General features: G+C 40.4%; 1 protein-coding gene across 2 annotated transcripts in view; it reads right to left on the bottom strand.

Moving 5' to 3' along the window:
* Positions 1-20616, bottom strand: part of RAD23B (RAD23 nucleotide excision repair protein B) — a 54650-nt gene that overhangs the window by 9673 nt on the left and 24361 nt on the right. Inside the window, exons 2-8 of one of the 2 annotated variants that reach the window (XM_073346003.2) lie at positions 18710-18791; positions 17134-17213; positions 15497-15780; positions 13535-13590; positions 7658-7785; positions 3179-3308; positions 104-230 (exon numbers count right to left, since the gene is read on the bottom strand). In XM_073346003.2, the coding sequence (XP_073202104.2) occupies positions 104-230; positions 3179-3308; positions 7658-7785; positions 13535-13590; positions 15497-15780; positions 17134-17213; positions 18710-18791 (887 nt within the window). Of the gene's footprint in view, positions 1-102; positions 231-3178; positions 3309-7657; positions 7786-13534; positions 13591-15496; positions 15781-17133; positions 17214-18709; positions 18792-20616 lie in introns of both variants that reach the window. The other variant, XM_073346004.2, reaches the window with a different exon arrangement.

Here is a 20616-nt window from a genome sequence, read left to right as displayed (position 1 = left end):
AATTGTTTCACACCCCAAAAATAAGAGGGCACATTGCTAGTATTGATGTATTAAAGCGCCCTTGCCTGATCTAGACACGTTATCCCATGGTGCTTAAGTCACCTGCAGTAGCTGGGGGTTTTCCCGTCCTATTTGCTGTAGCAATGCTGGCAGCAAATTAGGATTCTGCTGAATAATTTGTCTCATTTGCTGGAACTGAGGTTGATTTCGTAAAAATTCAAGTGGATGTCCTGCAATATAAAGAGTTATACATTTAAGTAAAAAGCAAGCAAGTTACTAAACAGGCTTCTGTAAATGAGACCAACAATATATATTGGAAGGAAAAAACTGAATTAGCTGAAGTTTCAGAGTTGGAGGGTAATGTAAAATTCCTTTCAAGGTGACTCAAGTCTTTGAAGTGTACAGTATTCATAATGGCCTTCTTACGGACAGGCTCAGACGAAGGAATGGGCTTGGCAGCAGGACCTGTCTCACCCATGAAAGTGGCTCCTCTCTTAGGGAGGAGGTGCACTAGTGAAATGGCAGCAAAGCTTGCCTCACCAATAACCACACTGCTCCTGTTCTGTGGCTTTATACAGAGAACTTCAGTTTAAGAGAATGTCAACCAACATGGCTCAAGAATTTAGAAAATGACTAAAAAAAAATAAAAGCAGACTTTGGTCTCTTAAGGCCTAAGGTGGGGCTGTGTTGGGGACTAACATTTCACACTGTTCAATTTAAAAAGTAAAATGTAATACGAAGGGATAAAGCAAAATATACGAGTTCAAAGGATCTTGTGGCTTTACAAGAAGTGTCTCCAACCCCAATGAGATGGTGACTAGAGATCTAATCTGAAGACCACTGCAGCTGAATTGCAGAGATCAAGTAAAAGTGGACAAATGTTCAGCCTCTTTGGGACCAGCATTTACTGCTAAAAAAATCAGCTTTTAAGAGGCTTTCCCCCCACCCCTTCACAGATTGAACTGTTTCAGCGAGTTACTTGCCAACCACCCATGAACAGTAATGAGAATATATCACCTCAAATAAAGACACACATCTAACCTTTTAAAGAGCAGAACATAAGATTCCAAGGGTGGTTTTCCATTCTATATAATTTATAGAGGAATTAATTAATTCCAACAAGCATACAGTTTTTTATTTTGCCTTTTAGATAAAGAGAAGGATGATTCAACATACTGGAAAAACAAAGGTTTCTGCTAACCGAGGGGAGATCAAAAATTGGTGTCTGTGAACCATATAGCTAGGAGACCACCATACAACTCCCTCCCAAATATACACATCTGAAAGATAAAAATGCAGAGCAGCAGCATTATAATATGCAGCACGGGTGTAGTTTTATTCTGGTACACAAAAAAAAGGCAGAACTTAAAGAAAACTTGTCATTACAATGACAAAAATGTAGCAGACAATTTGGTTTATTTTTAGTATATGAAGGACTAACAATAGCAATGAACTGACACGCTCACTGACCCTCTCCACCTCCTCACACTAGATTTCATTTTGGGAATGCCAATTCCAAGCGTTACTCCTTTTGCCACCTTCCCAATGATGCACGTGCACTCCCTTAAGTGTCTCCAAACACCACCTCAAACTTTTAAAACTATGCAGAAGAAACTATAGGGGCTCCTTTGAAAAGTAATGTTTGAAGCTTTATACTTTGTAGTGTAACTTAGCAACCACACTGCATTTAATAAACAGGATAGGTACTTGTTAAATGCTTACGTTAAGGCAAGTTTGAGTCCTCTGAACTTAGTAGCTGAACTGGTGGGTCCCCTGCAGAAAAATGAAAAGCTCTCTGCTGCTGTGAGGTACTATATTTGAGGGGGGTATGATGCTGATGAATAGGTCCTCTTCCCAAGCACCCTCAAAGGCTTACCCAAAAGACTGATCTACGTACAGCAGAGCCCAAACTGAGATGGCCCACAGAGCATTTCATGGCAGCAGATTAAGAGCTGGGTGGACATGTAGTGCTAGCTTTGTTTCCAGCTACTCCTACAGGCCTCTTTGAAAACAGCTGGAGGCATGGAGAAGCCAGAAATAGTGGAGCCAGTCTATCTGCTTCTATTAGGGTTGGATACACAGCAGGACAAACTGGAGTCACTAGCTAGAAAGGCACATCACTGGAAGCAAAGCAACCAAGGGTCAAGTAACATATGCAGAACAGGTGGAAAGGGGACAATAAAAAGGAAAAAAACAGTGAAACAGTGATGAAGATTGAAAAGTGAGTTGCACTGAGAGGACATTTACTACATTAAAAAAACGGGAAATATTTAATTTTATTTTGTCAACATTGCTTTTTCATGTACCATTGTTGTGGTTGCAAGAGAGGGGAGGCTCTCATGGACCACCTACTTAACAGTATTTGCCACATTTTGAGAACCCTGATTATTATTTATATTACAGTAGTGCCTAGGAGCACTAGTCATGGACCAGGTCCTCGTTGTGCTAGGCACTATATAAACACAGAACAAAAAGTCAGTCCCTGCCCCAAAGAGCTTACTAGTAAGTTTAAAAATTTCGGTGGGCACAAGGAGGGTTGCCTATTATTGTAGGCAATATAAAAATGGACACCTTTATAAATTAAACCTAATTCTCTGTGGTTACAAGTGGGGAAGTTCTGAAGTGATGTATTGCTACAACTCTAATCCTAGACAATACGAAGCCAGAGATGAGGTTGGGGAAATATGAAGCTGTCCATATCTGTGATCTCAGAAACTTAAAACCACACACACTGGATCACAGAGTGGGTATAAAACCAACAGTGGTATTTGGGAATTTGACCAACTTTGGCCCCAACATTACAGATCTTCCCACCCACAACAAAAACAACGAGGAGTCCTTGTGGCACGATAGAGACTAACAAATTTATTTGGGCATAAGCTTTCGTGGGCTAGAACCCACTTCCTCAGATGCATGGAGTGGAAAATACAGGAGCAGGTATAAATACATGAAAGGATGGGAGCTGCCTTACCAAGTGCGAGGTCGTTGTTTTTGCCGACACAGACTAACATGGCTACCACTCTGAAACTTGCCACCCACAACAAGTGTTTCTTCCAAGCAAGTTCTACTGCTCTTTTGTCTCTCACTTCGAAAAACCTCATGAACTTAACCCCACTGCTTAAACGTCTAGTACAGATGGGCTGCGTAACAGCTACCCTTACGCCCAAGACCGTCTTACCTCCCGAAGAGCTAGAAGTTGTAGTTGTAGTTGCAGCTGCTGCTGCCGCTGCTGAAGATTGAGATGCACCAGTGCTTGCTGCCTGAGGGGGATCCGCTGCGGCTTGAGTCTCTCTGTCTCCAGGGATACCCTAAATCCAGGGATCATGTTACAATTTACAGCATTTTCACGGGTAGAGATCAACGGTAATGGCTTCACTACACTTGCTTTGCCCTAGAAATAAGACTCAATACTTTCATTACAAATAGAAAGCATTAATACACTACAAATTTGCAGACACTATTGCTGAAAAACCTACAAACAGCTCCAAATCATTCAATATAGCATTGAATAAACTGAAAAAAAAGGGAGAGAGGTCTCGCCAATTTAGTGCTCTGTTAAAACTCAACATTTTGAACTGCACCAGGAAGTTTACTGGTAGTTAATGCAGAGTCGCGCAGTGTTCTAATATGTTTTTTGCACGATGAGCGCTTCATTGTATGACTTTAATAGAGGAAATCAATACATAATTGTCATAAGGGCCACATCCAAATGGGAAGATTGCACTTGTTGCCAGTGGCGGATGGTGAAGAGCACTCTTGCCTACAGCACTCGATAGCTCAGAAGTAGACCAGGATGTAGGACCCTTAAATAGCAAGTCTGTATTACAAGGGGCTCTGTCAGAGGTACAGATCTAGTTTCCTGAATTGCTCCCCTCAATATTCTTATTTGGGCTGAGCAATTCTTGGAACATTTCTTGAGGATAACATCTTGTTTCAGAAGGTGGAGAGATAACTATGGGGCACCCATTTTAGACTTGATTTTGACTAAAGAGAAATTGGTTGTGAATCTGACAGTGCAAAGTAATTTGGCTGAAAGTGAATCATGAAATCAACCATTTCTTGGCTAAGGAAAGAAAGGAGTGAACAGCTGAATAAGGACAATAGACTTTTAAAAAAGCAGACAAACTCAGAACTGGTAGATAGGGTCCCATGGGAAGAAAATCTAAGGGTTTGGGAGTTCAGCAGAGCTGACAGTTTCTCAAAGAGACAACATTAAAGGCTCAACTATTCTGATCCAAAGCAAAGTAGGAAGAACAGTAAGAGGACAATATGACTGCATTAGGAGTTCTTTAGTAACTTGAAAAATCAAAAAAGAGGAATCCTACAAAAAATGGAAACATGGACAAATTGTTACAGGTGAATACAAAATAGCAGCACAAGCATGTTGGGACAAAATCAGAAAGGCAAAAGGCACAAAATGAGTCGCAACTAACAAGGGATAGAAAGGCTATAAGAAGAGGTTCTATAAATCCTCTCTCTTGCTTCTAATGTAAAGTGTAGGTCCACTACTTAGCAGGGAAGGAGAGCTAACAACGGATGACACCAAGAAGGCCAACGTGTTTAATGCCTATTTTGCTTCAGTCTTCACTAAAATGGTTAATTGTGACCAGAACGGTTAACTGTTACCACAGTTAATATTTACAACAAGGAAGAAGGAACACAAGCCAGAATAGGGAAAGAACATGTTAAAGAACATTCAAGTAAGTTAGATGTATTCAAGGCAGCAGGGCCTAACGAAATTCATGCTAGTGTATTTAAGGAACTAGCCGAAGCAATCTTGGAACCATTGGCAATTATCTTTGAGAACTCATGGAAGACGGATGTGGTACAAGAGGGAAGGGAAAATACAGTACCTCTATCTTTAAAAAGAGAACATAGGACCTTGGGAATTATAGGTCCATCAGCCTAACTTTAATACCTAGAAAAATACTGGAACAAAATTATTAAACAATATGTAAGCATCTAGAGGATAAGTAGTAATAGCCAACATGAATTTATCAAGAACAAATCATGCCAAACCAACCCTAATTTCCTTCTTTGACAGGCTTACTGGTCTCCTGTTTTGGGCAGGAGGGGAAGAGACTTGACATTTTGATTTTAGTAAGGCTTTTGACAAATATTCTCATAAGCAATCTAGGGAAATGTGATTTAGATTTAAATTACCTAATGATGGGTTCACAACTGGTTGAAAAACTAATCAAAAGAATAATTAGCAATGGTTTGGCATCAAACTGGGATCTAGTGGAGTCCCAACAGGGTTCTGTCCTGGGTCTGGTATTATTCAACATTTTCATTAATGACTCAGACAAAGGAGTGGAAAGTGTGCTAATAAAGTTGGCGGATGACACCAAGCTGGGAGGAGTTGCAAGCACTTTGGAGGACAGGACTAAAATTCAAAATTACCTTGACAAATTGAAGGATTGGTCTGAAATCAACAAGATGAAATTCAATAAAGACAAGTGCAAAGTACTACACTTAGGAAGGAAAAAAAATCAAATGCACACATACAAAATAAGGAATAAATGGATAGGTGGTAGTACTGCAGAAACGGATTTGGGGTTACAGTCGATCACAAATTTAATAAGTCAATATGATGTAGCTGTAAAAAAGGCTAATATTTTGGGGAGTATTAACAGGAGCATTGTATGTGAAACACAGGAAGTAGCTGTCCTGTTTTGGGTGCCACAGTTTAAGAACAATGTGGATAAATTGGAGTGAACCCAGAGGAGAGCAACAAAAATTGTAAAAGGTTTAGAAAACCTGATCTACAAGGAAACATTACAAAACTGGGCATGTTTAGTCTTGAGAAAAGACAACTTAGGAGGGACCTGATAAGTCAATAGTGATCAATTGTTCTCCATATCCACTAAAGGCAGGACAAACAAGTAATCGGCTTAATTCTGCCTCTAGACAGATTTAGGTTGGAAACTGGGAAAAATTTCTAACTATAAGGCTAATTAAGCATTGGAATAGGTTACCAAGGAAGGTTGTGCAATCCCCATCACTTGAGGTTTTGAAGAACAGTCTAGTCAGACACCTGTCTAGGTACAGTTAGTTGGTTCCACCTCAGTGGTGGCACAGGGTGAGGGGGATTGAACTAGTTGTTTCTCAATGACTCAAACATGGCAACCTCCTTGCCAGTCCCTGAAATTTCCCTGACACAGTTTATGAAGGCAGCAAGCTGGTCCCTGGTATCAAAAAGGTCGAGAAACCCTGGAGAGGACGATGCCTATAGGTCCCTTCCAGCCCTACATTTCTATGATTAGCCAGCTCTCTCTCATCAAGTCCCAATCCCAGACATACAGGAACTATGCGGAAGTTTACATCATTAAAAAAAATTCTCTTACTGCTGGCTTACTAAACAGCTATGTAAAGAAATTTCTCTATTATAGACCAACACTGTGAAACCTAGAACATTAATGGGGAGGACTGAGATCTCTTTACATCTGTTATGTAGTGCAATGTTTAGTCCTCACAGTTGAAAGCTTGAAGTCAGTTATACACAATTTATGTTGAAAATGAGTCATAAGTAACAAGTGCAGCACTGGCTTAAAACTGTAAGTAGTAACGTGAAGGATTTACATATGAACGATGCCTACGAAAAACTGTTACCAATTTGAAAGCTTCCTAGAAAGTTCGAGTTTTTTTCCTTCCTCAGTCTATAGGAAGACCTGTTCACACACAATCTGTATCTCTCAGCTTCAAAATAAGCCAGAAATTAAGTTCATTAAGCATGAACGGGGAATAGCAAAGGGAAACTGATTTCTGGGATGTGACAGTTTCAAATGAACTCAAATGTAGCCAAAGCTAGAGACACTGGAAATATGCATTAAATAACCATCTGTCCCACTGAGCTTCCATACCCATTTTCATATTTTTCTTAGTTTCCAGAGCTGCTTGTAACCTATCAGGCTGAGAAACAGAACTGAATGTAACCCAATACAAAAATGGAATGAAGAAGATTTTAACATGAAGTAACATAACAAGATTCACTTGGACTTGTAGCCATTTTCCATTTCCAATCAAGCAAATAGAAGTGCACTGCATTTTTAAAGCCAGTCTTACCACAGATAGGTTGTATCTTCTTCAGCAGATTGATCAATCAACTCCTCTCCAAGTTTAACTACTATTTAAAGAAAAACACTGAAGTCCAGACCCTAAGTTATTATAATACATACAGGATATGCTCCCTAGGCTCTATAGCATGATTCATACCAAGGATGAACCAACAGCTTTAAGGGCTTAGTCTGTTTTGTGATACTATAACTGCCAATACAAAAAAACAGTGACTATTATCCTCAATTGGTCACAATAAGAGAACCATTTTTAGTTAATTGATACAGGCAGTATCCAATTGAGACAGGTTATAGCTAATTAACCACACCACATCAGCATCACAATTTTTAGACACACCTAGCATACGCAGCCAAATAAATGAGTACAAAATATGGCAATCACAAAATTTAGACGCAGGTATCGCCCTTAAGGCAGTAGGCTCTTGAAAATCCATTTCTCAACCTGCCAGCCCCTCTACTTAAAGCTGCTGTTCCTTTGTGGACTTTTACTCATCTTATCTCTTTTAGGTTATCAAATCATTCAAAGATTAAATTCTTCTCAAAAGATGGGGAGAAAGTGAAAAGATGAAAAAACAGCTCACCATTAGAAGGTATTCCACTGCTCTGTCAGGATTGTTGAAGCTGGCTCTCAGTGCTGCAATTACTTGCTCTCGCTCATAGCCCATTGACATGATCTCAGTCACCATATTCTCATAAGACTGACCTGTCACTAGAGGGGCAAAAATAACAGTTTTAAATGCAGTAAAAGGGTGCAAGCAGATTTTGAGAAATACCAAAACTGAGACATTCACTCAAGAGGAAGTGAAGGAAAGTCACACTAAACTTGCCAAATTCTGCTGATTTCATTTTTCAGTATGTTCAAGTTTTGTATTAAGCAGTCAACAGGATGGCAGAGTTCCTGGGGACAGAGCACAATACAGGCTTCTATGGAAGATTCAGTGTGTTGGTGACACTCCTTGTACTAATAATTCCTCTTCCTCACTCTTCACTAAGGTCAAGGGCATCTTCACAGCTATCTAATATTCAGTTCCTGGCCTAATTTAAAAAGCTTCCTGCAGTTTAACACCGGAAATTAATCCCAATAAAACAAAATCTGTGCCAGATTGCTTTGAAAAACCAAATAATGGCTTAACACAACAGCTGGAATGGTCACCAATGGTAAGTATAGACCAACTGACAGTTGGTAACATGGTAAGGAGAGACAGTGAAGGCTGCCTGGACAGCACAGTAATGCATTGGATGGATCAACCCAGGATGGCAGAGAAGGGAAGTTCTGAAAAGTAACAGAAGGCTTGAAGTGCTGTTTAGTGATGCAACTTGTTTTTTGTCCCTCCCGCCCCCCTCCCCAAACAGTCAGTGGATAGTGAATTGGGTCCAACAAAATTTTGAGTGTTAGATATTATAGCCCTATCAACTGACACCCTCCTAACTTAATAGATTCTAAGTCCACAAGGCATTCTGATCTTATCTGTCCTCCTGTATGATATGGGCTACAGGACTTCTCTAAATTTATTCTTGGATGAACTAGAATATCTTTTAGAAAAATATCTAATCTTGATTTAAAAATCACAGAGATGGAAAAACCACCAAAAGTCTTGGTAAATTGTTCCATGGTTAATTATCCTATTAAAATAGGACACTTCATTTCTAGTCTGAGTTTGCCTAGCTTCAAACTTCCAGCCATTGGATCTTGTTTTCTGTGTCTGAGAGATTAGAGAGCAGAGATAAGATTAGTGCCCTTTATCAAATGTCTGTTTCCCATGTATGTACATACAGACTGATCAAGTTATCCATTAATCTTCTCTTCATTAAAAACTGATTGAGCTCCTGGGGTATCACAGAAAACATAGGCAGCAGCTTGGTGTACAGCCCTCCAAGGCAGGGCTTTCTACACTAGGCTGTTGCCTCCAGAGGTCCCAACACTAAGGTAAAGGGGAAAAGGTGCACATGTGCCCTGCCTCATCATATGTAGCATACCTAAGAATTTTTTAAAGGGAAAAAATTCAGTGTAAGAGCCTCGAAAGTACATTCAGAGACATTACTATTAAATGCAAAAATCAGTCATTTTACTCTAAATGCTTTGCTTCCTTTCTTTAAGAAGAGCATGTTACACAAGTCAAGTAAAGGGCTGATTCTACCTTGAAATGTAACCTGACAACCTTCATGGTGTGGTGAGCGGTTAAGTATGGCAGAGCTGATCAGTACTAACTGACTCAATGGGACTGTGCATCACTGTTCTAGGTACCAGTGACACAGTCCGGTCACTTAAGCAAGGTTGCTAAAACAATTCACAATTGCAATTACAGCAACTAACAGTTTTGTTTTCTTGTTATTTATCCATATTCTAAATTTGTTAATAGTACTCTAAGAGTACTAAGTAACAATGGAAAAGAATCTCATGTTTTAGAGCTGGCTCCCACTCACCTCCCTCACCAACCACACAACCTGGATGCCGCTGCACATGCAGCCCCAAGGAAGGCAGGGGCGGCCTGGGAGCAGGACAGCGAGCAGAGTGGGACCAAGCAGCTGCCATGCAGGGACGAGAGCAGCAGAGCTCCCGGCTCAGCATAGCTGGGGGAGGGATGACCCCCAACATCCAGGTAGCCGGGAGCCAGCAGGCTGGGCTGCCTGTGTTTTTCCTCTAAACCCTATATTAAATATCTAACTTAAAAACAGACAAAAATAAAAGCCAACCAAGAACACCTTCATTGAACATCCCATTTTAAAAATTAAGAATTGCAAAGTTTCATGCTAATTGTTTGACAGCCCTGGAGACTGATGTCCTAATTATCCTCAGTCTAGAGCTGGAGAGCCCAATTCTTAGATTAGATGGTAGTTCAGCATCAACCTTCTCAAACTGAAGGCATTCTACTGCAACAGTCACCAAAGGAGCTAATTATGCAGATTATGTACTCACAGGCCCCTCGTGGGCACTGGAGTGACATCAACAGCACTGCCAGAGTTAGGAAACAAGGTGGGCAGTAGTTTACCTGCAGTGCATCGTGTTCCTAGGGCTAGAGTGTCGACAATTGGAGGTGGGGCGCACTAGGGACTTTGGGATAGGGTTTTTCTCTGACTCAGATTTGTGCACAGCAGTGTGGATGCCAGAGCCCCAGGTTTGAGCATGGGTCAGAAAACTCAACCTGTTAAAATGCAAAGTAGATGTTCAATTCCACGATTCCCTGACATGCATCAGCTGACTGGAATCCCACCAACCCTAGGCTTACACTGTTGTGTAGACATACTCTATTATCTACAATGAATTTAGGGGGTAAGTGGAGATAACATACATAAGAACCACTGGTTTATCCAAAATAACCTGGTAAACCACGTACAGAGTTGGACTCCCCAGGGCATTAGTAATGTCAATTCACTATTAAACAAAAATCAGTTTAATTCTGAGTGACTACCACTTGACTAAAATGGTCAATACAGGGTCAATAACTTTGGCCCAGGTTTAAAGAAGTGCATGCTCAAGTTATTGTGGTTGTGTGTGCATCTGCAATAAGGGATTAACCATGGTCTCTCCTTGGCCTTCCAAGTTTCCAGAAAGAAACTTCTTAAAATACAAACTTGTAAAGTAACTGATTTGTGTTTTGAGAAACAGTGTCAGAAAACCAGTGCAAGTACAATTATCTTAGGTGAGGTGATCTTAATCTACAAGATCAGCAATTCTTTCTACTGACACATCAATCATTTACTCATACTACAAATCACAAACTAAGACTGGCAAAAACACGCCATAGCGCAAGTGAAGAACACCATCACTTCTGGTCCCTAACCACATTAAACTGGTCACTTTTTTCAAGTGCATTTTGTGACCACCCATGTTATCCAGGTGTGAACTAGACCAATACATGAATGGGGAAAACTAAAGGAAATCTGAAAGAGATAACGGTCAATTTATTCTAGCTACTGCAGTCATAGAATCATAGAATATCAGGGTTGGAAGGGACCTCAGGAGGGCGGGAGGGATAGCTCAGTGGTTTGAGCATTGGCCTGCTAAACCCAGGGTTGTGAGTTCAATCCTTGAAGGGGCCATTTAGGGATTTGGGGCAATTTTGGGGATTGGTCCTGCTTTGAGCAGGGGGGTGGACTAGATGACCTCCTGAGGTCTCTTCCAACCCTGATAGTCTATGATTCTATGATCTAGTCCAACCCCCTGCTCAAAGCAGGACCTATCCCCAATTAAATCATCCCAGCCAGGGCTTTGTCAAGCCTGACCTTAAAAACTTCTAAGGAAGGAGATTCCACCACCTCCCTAGGTAACGCATTCCAGTGTTTCACCACTCTCCTAGTGAAAAAGTTTTTCTTAATATCCAACCTAAATCTCCCCCACTGCAACTTGAGACCATTACTCCTTGTTCTGTCTTCTGCTACCACTGAGAACAGTCTACAGCCATCCTCTTTGGAACCCCCTTTCAGGTAGTTGAATGCAGCTGTCAAATCCCCCCTCATTCTTCTCTTCCGCAGACTAAACAATCCCAGTTCTCTCAGCCTCTCCTCAGAAGTCACGTGTTCCAGTCCCCTAATCATTTTTGTTGCCCTCCAATGGACTCTTTCCAATTTTTCCACATCCTTCTTGTAGTGTAGGGCCCCAAAACTGGACAGTACTCCAGATGAGGCCTCACCAATGTCGAATAGAGGGGAACGATCACGTCCCTCCATCTGCTGGCAATGCCCCTACTTATACAGCCCAAAATGCCATCGGCCTTCTTGGCAACAAGGGCACACTGTTGACTCGTATCCAGCTTCTCTTCCACTGTAACCCCTAGGTCCTTTTCCGCAGAACTGCTGCCGAGCCATTCGGTCCCTAGTCTGTAGAGGTGCATGGGATTCTTCCGTCCTAAGTGCAGGACTCTGCACTTGTCCTTGTTGAACTTCATCAGATTTCTTTTGGCCCAATCCTCCAATTTGTCTAGGTCCCTCTGTATCCTATCCCTACCCTCCAGCGTATCTGCCTCTCCTCCCAGTTTAGTGTCATCCACAAACTTGCTGAGGGTGCAATCCACACCATCCTCCAGATCATTTATGGAGATATTGAACAAAACTGGCCCCAGGACCGACCCTTGGAGCACTCCATGTCTAGTTGGCAGCTCGTATCAAGTGGAGCCATTAATCACTACCCATTGAGCCCGACAATCTAGCCAGCTTACTATCCACCTTATAGTCCATTCATCCAGCCCATACTACTTTAACTTGCTGGCACGAATACTGTGGGAGTCCGCACAGGTTAAGATGAAGGAATAAATCTGAATACTGGCAATTTATGCATCTATAGTCAACAGCAATCCATGCACTCAAATTTGATTTCTCCAGTCACTCCTAAGTAGTGTTAAAGCAGGCTTGTGACTGGTACTCTAGGATCCACTTTTTTGTTTTAACAATCCATCCTCATTCATATTCAGTTGTGGATATTCTAACCTGCAGTGAAACTTGGACTGCTTCAGTGAAAAAGGAGTAAACAGTCAGCTAACTTACACAGTGAGAAAGACTGACAGATGTGCCATCCATCCTTGTAGCACACGACAGGGGAGCAGCAGGTTTAGTCAAGTGGAGAGAGACAGACCTCTCCATAGAAAGTAATCTCTTTACTGGACAGACTGTGGAACTAAAATGTCCTTCCATAAAATTCTCTCTGGGATGTACTACAGCCCAGAGGCCAAAAGTTAAAGACAAGACTGAGTCAGGATACCTGGGTTCTAGATCCAACTCTGCTAATGTGATGTGTGATTCTTGGGCAAGTCATTTCTTTTCTAAGTCAGTTTCCACATTTAAAAAAATGTGAGTTTATGCCCACTCACCTTTGTGAAGAGTCTTATGAGTTATGGATAACAAGCGCTGCATGTGCTATAAATGAAGACCAGCAACTCACTTCACAGGTCACTGCACTGTCTCTAGAGATAATTACTGCCAGAGACCCTTTGTGACCAGAACTGCATTCAAACTAGTGACCCTAAATTCACTAGGTACACATGCTATATAGTGCTGTCAAAGTTGAAATGGTTGTTTCAATTATGTGAACATAATGGCTGAGGGTGCAAGTCAGAGGAGGGCATGTACACACATTGGTTGTGTTTACTGGCCACAACATAAAAGAAAACACACACCAAACTCAGCATTCCATCCAAACCAATTCAAGTTGAATCACTGGGAAAGAGTAAAAGAAATCTGGAAAAACCAGAAAGGCTGTTATAAGTTTGTTTTCCCATCTTTATACAACACATCTTTGTATATAAGTTAAAATAACCTCTGTACTAAAGGAGAAGAATGCTTACATGAGGTTGATTTTACCACATTTACTTCTGTTCTTTGGGAACAGTGTTTTGATTATAATCTTGAGAATAAAAGGTATAGTAGAGGAGAGAAGGCAAACAACTTATCTGTTAACCCACCATTTATTTTGGCTGCAATGAAACAAGGTTTAAGTGCAAGCTAAAGTTTAGATAAACACTTACCTAGTGCACTTGTAGCATCCTCAAAAAGGTTGGATCGAGAAGTATCACCTGATGTACTGCAAGATAAAACAAGATCTCAAATATACGAGTTTGGAACGCATAATTGGTAAGTAGAAGCAGCATCTGTAACTCTATGTTATTTCCTAAAGGAGTTAAGGGTGTTTAAGACCCGGTATGAAGCCAGAATTTACATACTTCTGTACTCTACGTAAATGCTACTGTTTTTAACCCTTACTCTTGCTGACTCCCATCAAGAATATCTACATTTGGAATACCATTTATCCATTCAAGAGCTGACACTTGCTTACCTAAGCAATGCCTTTAGGGCTGGGAGAAAAGTAAGGGTAAAAACGGGATTTTCGTAAGTGCTCAGTGTTTGCCTAACTGCTCCCACAGAAGTCAACAGTAAAACTGACATTGAATTCAGTGGGAGCCGAGTTGGGCCAAGGCAGAGCACTTTTAAAAATCTCTCAGTATTGCCCCTTGAAGGACAACTGATCAAAGTTTACCCGTTCCCTTTAAAATTCCTGTGACAGATGAAGACCTTTGTTCCCGAAGTTTGTCTGAATCCACTTCCAAAAAGGCAACCATTCAGAAAACATGGTTTAAATGGATGTGAATTTTTCTACATATCAAGAAAAATGTTCTGGAAAGACTACCACACTATCATTTGACATGGAGAAGATTTACCAGAGCTAGAAATGCTAGGAAGTGAGGGGAGGTCTGTTTTTACAAGCCAATGCCAGGGAAATCCACATCCATACTCCAGAGGACAGTTATTTAAGAAACAGTTTGAGTTATTTGGGTTGATGGTAAAGCCCCCTTCCACAATCTAGCAAGATTTTAAAAAGAAGATTCTATTTCCATTACTACACTCTTCCTACCTCTAATTCAGAGTGGGCATTTACACAAAAGACTTATTTTATATTCAACCTGAAGTTTTATTTGTGGCCTTCCTCTTTTCTTCCCAACAGTTTCTATGCCATCTTTGAATCACCTGCTCCCCCACCAGTCCACAACATCACTTGAGTGAATTTTAATATTTACAATCCAGAAGTGTATTTAACTAAGTGCATTTTACTCACTTGTATCAGTCCATATATGAAGTCATTCAATAACCAAGAACTCTCTCTCTTCAGACCCGTTTGTGTGTTTGAGGTATTTGTTAACTACCATCTTCAAAATGAATAGGGAAGGGCAAACAAGAGCTAGACAAGAGCTCTGAACTCCCCAGAATGCAAATGTCAAATGCAATTTGTCACAACCCACCCAACTCCCATAGACCTTCGCAGCTGGGTCAAGGATTGCTTTTATTATGAATATTTTCCAATAGTGGTAAGATGCAGCTCATTTATTAACCCTTTGGTAGAATAAGTCAATCTTTTGGAATCTGTTTAGCAAAGGTAAGAACGATAGATTCCTTATAAAATTATTCTTTCCAGAAACTATGTGAGATTCTGGTCAGAGTAAGAACTTAACAACATGTCTAGTGCATCTGACTAAGATGTTTCAAAATACGGTTTTGAGCTTCTGGAGGGCAATTCATTTAAGTCCAGAATGGCTTTACAGACATTAATTCACTATGGATCACAATACCCCAGGAAACAGGAAAGTATGCTGAGCTTAGATGGGAAAACAGAGTCACAGTAATTCTGTGACACACACAAGATCAAAGATGTCTGTGACAAAGCCAGAAATAGAACCTGGATTTCTCAAACCCACAGGGCTGGGATTCAATTGTAAGACCGTCCTTTCCCTGAAAAAAGGTAGTGCACTCTGCAAAGCTTCACACTGGCCAGACAGCCATATACACACTATTGTAATGGAGAAAAATAATTAGCCATCTTTTCCTTCCGTGTCCCACTTTCCTGGCAGATTTAATTTAAATGAAAGCTAAAGGAAAGAATAATGGCCAATTTCACATAGAATGGTTTCAACAGTGTTCAAGTGGCCCATTCATACCTGTCAATTGATGTTGGGCTGATAGCAGCTGTTGCCTCAATGGGCTTCTCTGCTGGTTTCTCTTCTTTAGGGGCACTTACAGGTGCAGGTTCACAAGCCACTGCAGCTGGTGTTGGAGGGGCAGGGGCAGGGGCAGGGGCAGGGGCTGGGGCTGGAGCAGGGACTGGTAGAGAGGCTGGTGCAGGGGCTGCAGCAGCCGTTGTAGTAGAACTAACAGTAGTAGTGGTAGCATTTGATTGCTGCGTTGTAGCTGGTGATGGTGTTGGAGCAGCTGCTGCTTTGGGCTACAAAAACAATGAAAGAGAATTAAGATGGCACATCCCTGCCCTAAGTATGCTCCGCAAGGACCAGTTATGGTTCAGATAGTAACTTGCCAACTCAAACTCTCCATTTAGTGGATTTTATAAAAGACACTTAAAAATATGAAGGTGAATAATTGAAAAACCTAAATTTACAACATCTTAAGTGTCTAAAGATACACATTTTTAAAGGCCAGAATTTTGCAATCAGAACTGATTTATTGAATACATAATTACAACATCCAGTACTATGTTAGACGCTTCACGTTTTGCTTCATAACCAAGTACATTCAAATCCAAATATATTAAAAGAATGCCTACTCATTTTTATAAGATGTACATTTCATAAATATTCTATACGCAAAAATGTTTGTAGTGGAAATTCTTTAAGATAATCATCAGCAAATTCTTGACAAGTGTAGAGAGTGCAAGGTCTGACCACACAAATTTGAAAAAAGGTGATAAAATAAAAATTTGACATTTAACTGTTAATTTGTTGGAAGGTAAGGTACCAAGAGTTAAGATTAGACGTGAATCCTTAATATTAAGCTTAACCCACTACCAGTATGCCTAGGTACTAGAGCACCATTTTCAAAATACTGCAGAGCATTTTAGCTATGTAGTTACCACTGAAGTCCATAGAAGTCATGCAGTGTCTTCAATATAAATTAGTTAGCAATATGTGACAGGTTTTCTATTACAAACATGATGGTTTCTACAATTCTCTCTTCCCTACCACTCACCACTTGAAACATGTAAAACTTATTTACATTCATTAAGTCCTCATATATGGTCCCCACTAATTTGCCACAGCTGTCAAAATTCACAGCTCATGTCACAAATCATGTTTTTTTCCTGGTTTAAACTGTTGAAGTTGACACAAAGGACCACAGGTCATGAGTTCTGAAAGGCAGCCACTAGAAACTTTGGAAGTTCTGAACCTGAGGATTTAATACTGGTCTTCCTTCTTTGGTGAATGAACTCATGAACAGGAGGACAAGAATGTAATCCAAGTAGGCAGAATGAAACAAGGGGAGATTGTAAGAAAGGGTGAACGGTAAAATTCAGACTCCACGTATCAGCCAGGAGCCATCAAAATTTTGTTGGAGATTTTTGCATTCTAGTATTGGGATTTACGCACAGTGGAGTGGATAAAGGTTTCAACTCTGAAGTTGAAGTTTCAACTCTGAATCTCTCTCACGCGCGCTCACACACTCTTCATGAATAACATAACTCTCAGATAACTTAAATAGACTTTAGTGGTTCTGTAATACTGAGAACCACAGTAAGAACTCTTTACAAAATGAATGTGATTTTGATGAGAAAATTGCAACTTACTTTTGTTACCATAACCACCACAAAGTTCTTCTCATCGATTTTGTATTCTTTAAGAGCAGTATCATCATTAAGGATTTTACCTAGCAAGTTCAATATGAAAGTTATCGAGCAGTCATTTAACAGTTTGTTAGCTCATCTTAATATTCCACTAGTGCAAACAGTTTCAAGTACCTAAAAAATAGCTTTATGCAGACACTTGAATATGCATAAGCCAAAGAAGAATGTTTTACCCCTAAGCTCTGTCTGCAGAGCTCCCAAATAAAATTTTCCTGCTGTGTCCTTCTATAGCACAAGTTATTTGAAGCCAGTTCTGACTATTCCGACAGAACATTTTCAGCACAACACCAGCAGAGTCAATATGCTCCATAATATTGAAAACAGGATCATCATCTCAAGGAAAAGGTTTTGTTCACTCTTTCTCAAAATTCATCTTTTCAAACAGCAGAAGAAAGACTTCTGTGTATCAATCATTAATTTCAATCAAATAATTTAAATTTGCCTATTGTGCTTAAGAGAAAGGAAAAAAATTCAATATCCTCCATGCTTTATATCCCTACTGCATGATTGTGACTTGGTTAGACTTTCAGAGCCAGCAACTGATCAGCATAAATGTTTCTGCATGAGGCAAGCTTGTGACTCTGCAATTTTGCCAATTTAAACTTAGGAGACTCAAATACTGGCTTTATGTGAAACAGGCTTAACCTTTTTTCCATCCTGTCTTGCAAAAAGATGAAGGTAGAGACAAGACAAAAAACAGTCGTGACCAGACTTAGTTATTGGTCTGCCTGACTTAAACCCTCCAGGACCAGAGATGTGAAGAGAATCCAGAATAGCTGCCTTAACTGTCTCTCCACTTGTTTCAAATGTGGGGTTTCCAAGTTTAATCTTAATTTTCTATTTCCTTTTTTATTTATGCTAAACTTGTGTTTTTTCTCTTAAGTTATTGACATGTGTACTCAGCCTTAACTCCAATTTAAGGACTTTTTTTGCCTCTGAAGGAGAACAGTTGTTCTGAGTTCCAGAAATCCCACCTTGATGTGTTGGGGAGAGGTCAAGACAGCTGCTTCCCATATGTTAAGGATATCAATAAGGCTTTTTGGGGGGGAAGAAGGAATCTGTGGGAATATTTTGGTCCTTGAGATAAGTGTCCTCTGAACTCAGAAATGAAACTACGAGGAGAGTGGATTCAGACATTTTAAAGCCAAAAGGGACCATTACGCAAGAGGTCAGAAGATGGTTGTTACACAGCCATTGGATTTCACCAAGCGATTCTGGCATCAAGTATTAAGAATATGATTTTAAGCCCTAATGTCTATCTGCCATGGCCACTTTCTCATTGGTATATACTTATTGTTTCTACGGGATTGTTTGTGATGCACCCGGAAAACTACTACTGAGAGCCGATCCCAAAATACCAAGAACTCCCTCTACTGATGAGACAGCTTGTTTTGGTTTTTAGTACTTAAGGGCTAAACAAAATCCTAATTCTTGGAATAGGGTGATACTGATTAAGAGATCAATGAAAAGCAGAAAGTTTGTCAGTTTCAGACGTAATCTTTACTTTAGAAGATGTTACCTGCATAAATTAGTTTTTGGCCAGCTACTGGAAATGCATCCTTCCCTTTTTCTGATTCAATCTTCTCTTTCAGCGCCTTCACCTAAAACACATAATTCTTATTAGAGGAAAATAGATTCACACTTCAAATCCCGCTAACACTGTGTTTGTTTCAACAGAACAGCAGATACAAAATAAAGTGTATTTCAATCCCACATTTGGAACATTATGTCACAAAAGTCAAACTCCCAAAGAGCTTTCCTTCCAGCCCCCGATTGGAGAAATATTGTTCAAGGAATTTTCTACGAAATCAAATGAGTTACAATCCAGTGTCACATTACAATTACTCCCCTGACAAATATGAAATAAGGATCTAGAATTCAGTGAAAAGTGAAGATGAGATTTGACACAAAGTGCTCATTAAAGAAATGAGGTATCAAGTCTAGTGGCCCTTCCTTAAAGCACTTGCTCAGAATATATGGGGCAAGCAGAGTAGATAAGAGATATTTTTTTTTAAAAAAAGTTTTTTTTCCAACAGAATCATGATCTCTATCTATAAATTCAGTTGCACAGTCTTTAACCACTGTAGTCACAAGTGATCTGCTAGAGCAGAGGTTCTCAAACTTCACAGCACCGCAATCCCCTTCTGACAACAAAAATTACTACATGACCCCAGGAGGAAGGACCAAAGCCTGAGCCCACCCAAGCCCAGGATGGGGGGCCAAAGGCAAAGCCCAAGGGCTTAAGCCCCAGTTGGGGGACCTGTAACCTAAACACCACCGCCCTGGGCAGTGGGGCTTGGGCTTTGGCCCAGCATGGTAGGGTTCAGGCTTGGGCCCTGGGCCCCAGCAAGTCTAACTCCAGCTCTGGCAATCCCATTAAAATGGGGTTGCAACAAACTTTGGGGTCCTGACCCACAGTTTGGGAACTGCTGTGCTAGACCACTGTGGGGGCCAAGTTGTCCAGTTTTGCTGCTGAAGTTAGACGACTGCTATCCAAAGGGACTATATTCTGGTAGTAATGTGCAAAAGGATCACTAAAGACTGTTCAGAATACATAATCAAAGAAATGCTTTTATACTAATGCACTTAGAATGTTAAATATAAACACTCAAATGAAGTGTACCGGAAGCATTTTACATTTGTTGTATTTATCCCTTGACAGTTCACAAGAACCGTGACAGCTTTCAAACAGACAATCTGAAAGTCACATGCATGCATCCACAAACTAACCTATCTTCTAGAGGATTTCCATACCTGTTTTTCAAAAGTATACAACACAAGCTGATGCATGGTCAGTAAAACAGACACTGAGGTTGAAAAGTGCATGAGACACTTAACCCAGAAGTCTATACTTACTAACCAAAGCAAAAGATAAATTGTGATATTAGGATACAAGTAAGTCAATACTACTTGTGCCCTGTGTAGCTGCTACATGATCAATATTGTTCAATGTTAAAATGCAGCTTACTAAGGTGAGCCCAATAGCAGAAATATACTCAAATGCTTGCTATTCAATATCTGATAGATTTGTTAACTTGGGTATTACAAAAAGCTGTCAAGTTATGTCACTTAACACTGGTGAAATTGGTCAAATATTTGCTCTTACACATTTCTTATATCTTTCCTGGCATCACTGTTATGTAGTTCATCCTTCTCCCTCTCCAGTTCCCTACCCCGCACCTAACGACTTTGCTTCTTCCATCTTTTTTCCGCTACATTATACATTTTACACACTGACAGTATTTTAACTTTCTCCCATCAGCCTCTCCCCACAGTGCTTAGAAATGAGAACCCACTGTCCAAAGGAAACTCAAATGAGGAATCACATCTTCTTCCTTTTCCAGCAGCTGGGAAGAAGACTGTGCTGATATTCCCATTAGATATGCTGCCCTGGGACCTATCAGCAGCTCTCTCATATCAGCCTCC

The sequence above is a fragment of the Lepidochelys kempii genome, chromosome 5 (assembly GCF_965140285.1).
Source record: "Lepidochelys kempii isolate rLepKem1 chromosome 5, rLepKem1.hap1, whole genome shotgun sequence".
NCBI lineage: Eukaryota > Metazoa > Chordata > Testudines > Cheloniidae > Lepidochelys > Lepidochelys kempii.
Note: the sequence above shows the minus strand (reverse complement) of the source record. Positions and strands in the feature narration are given on the sequence as shown.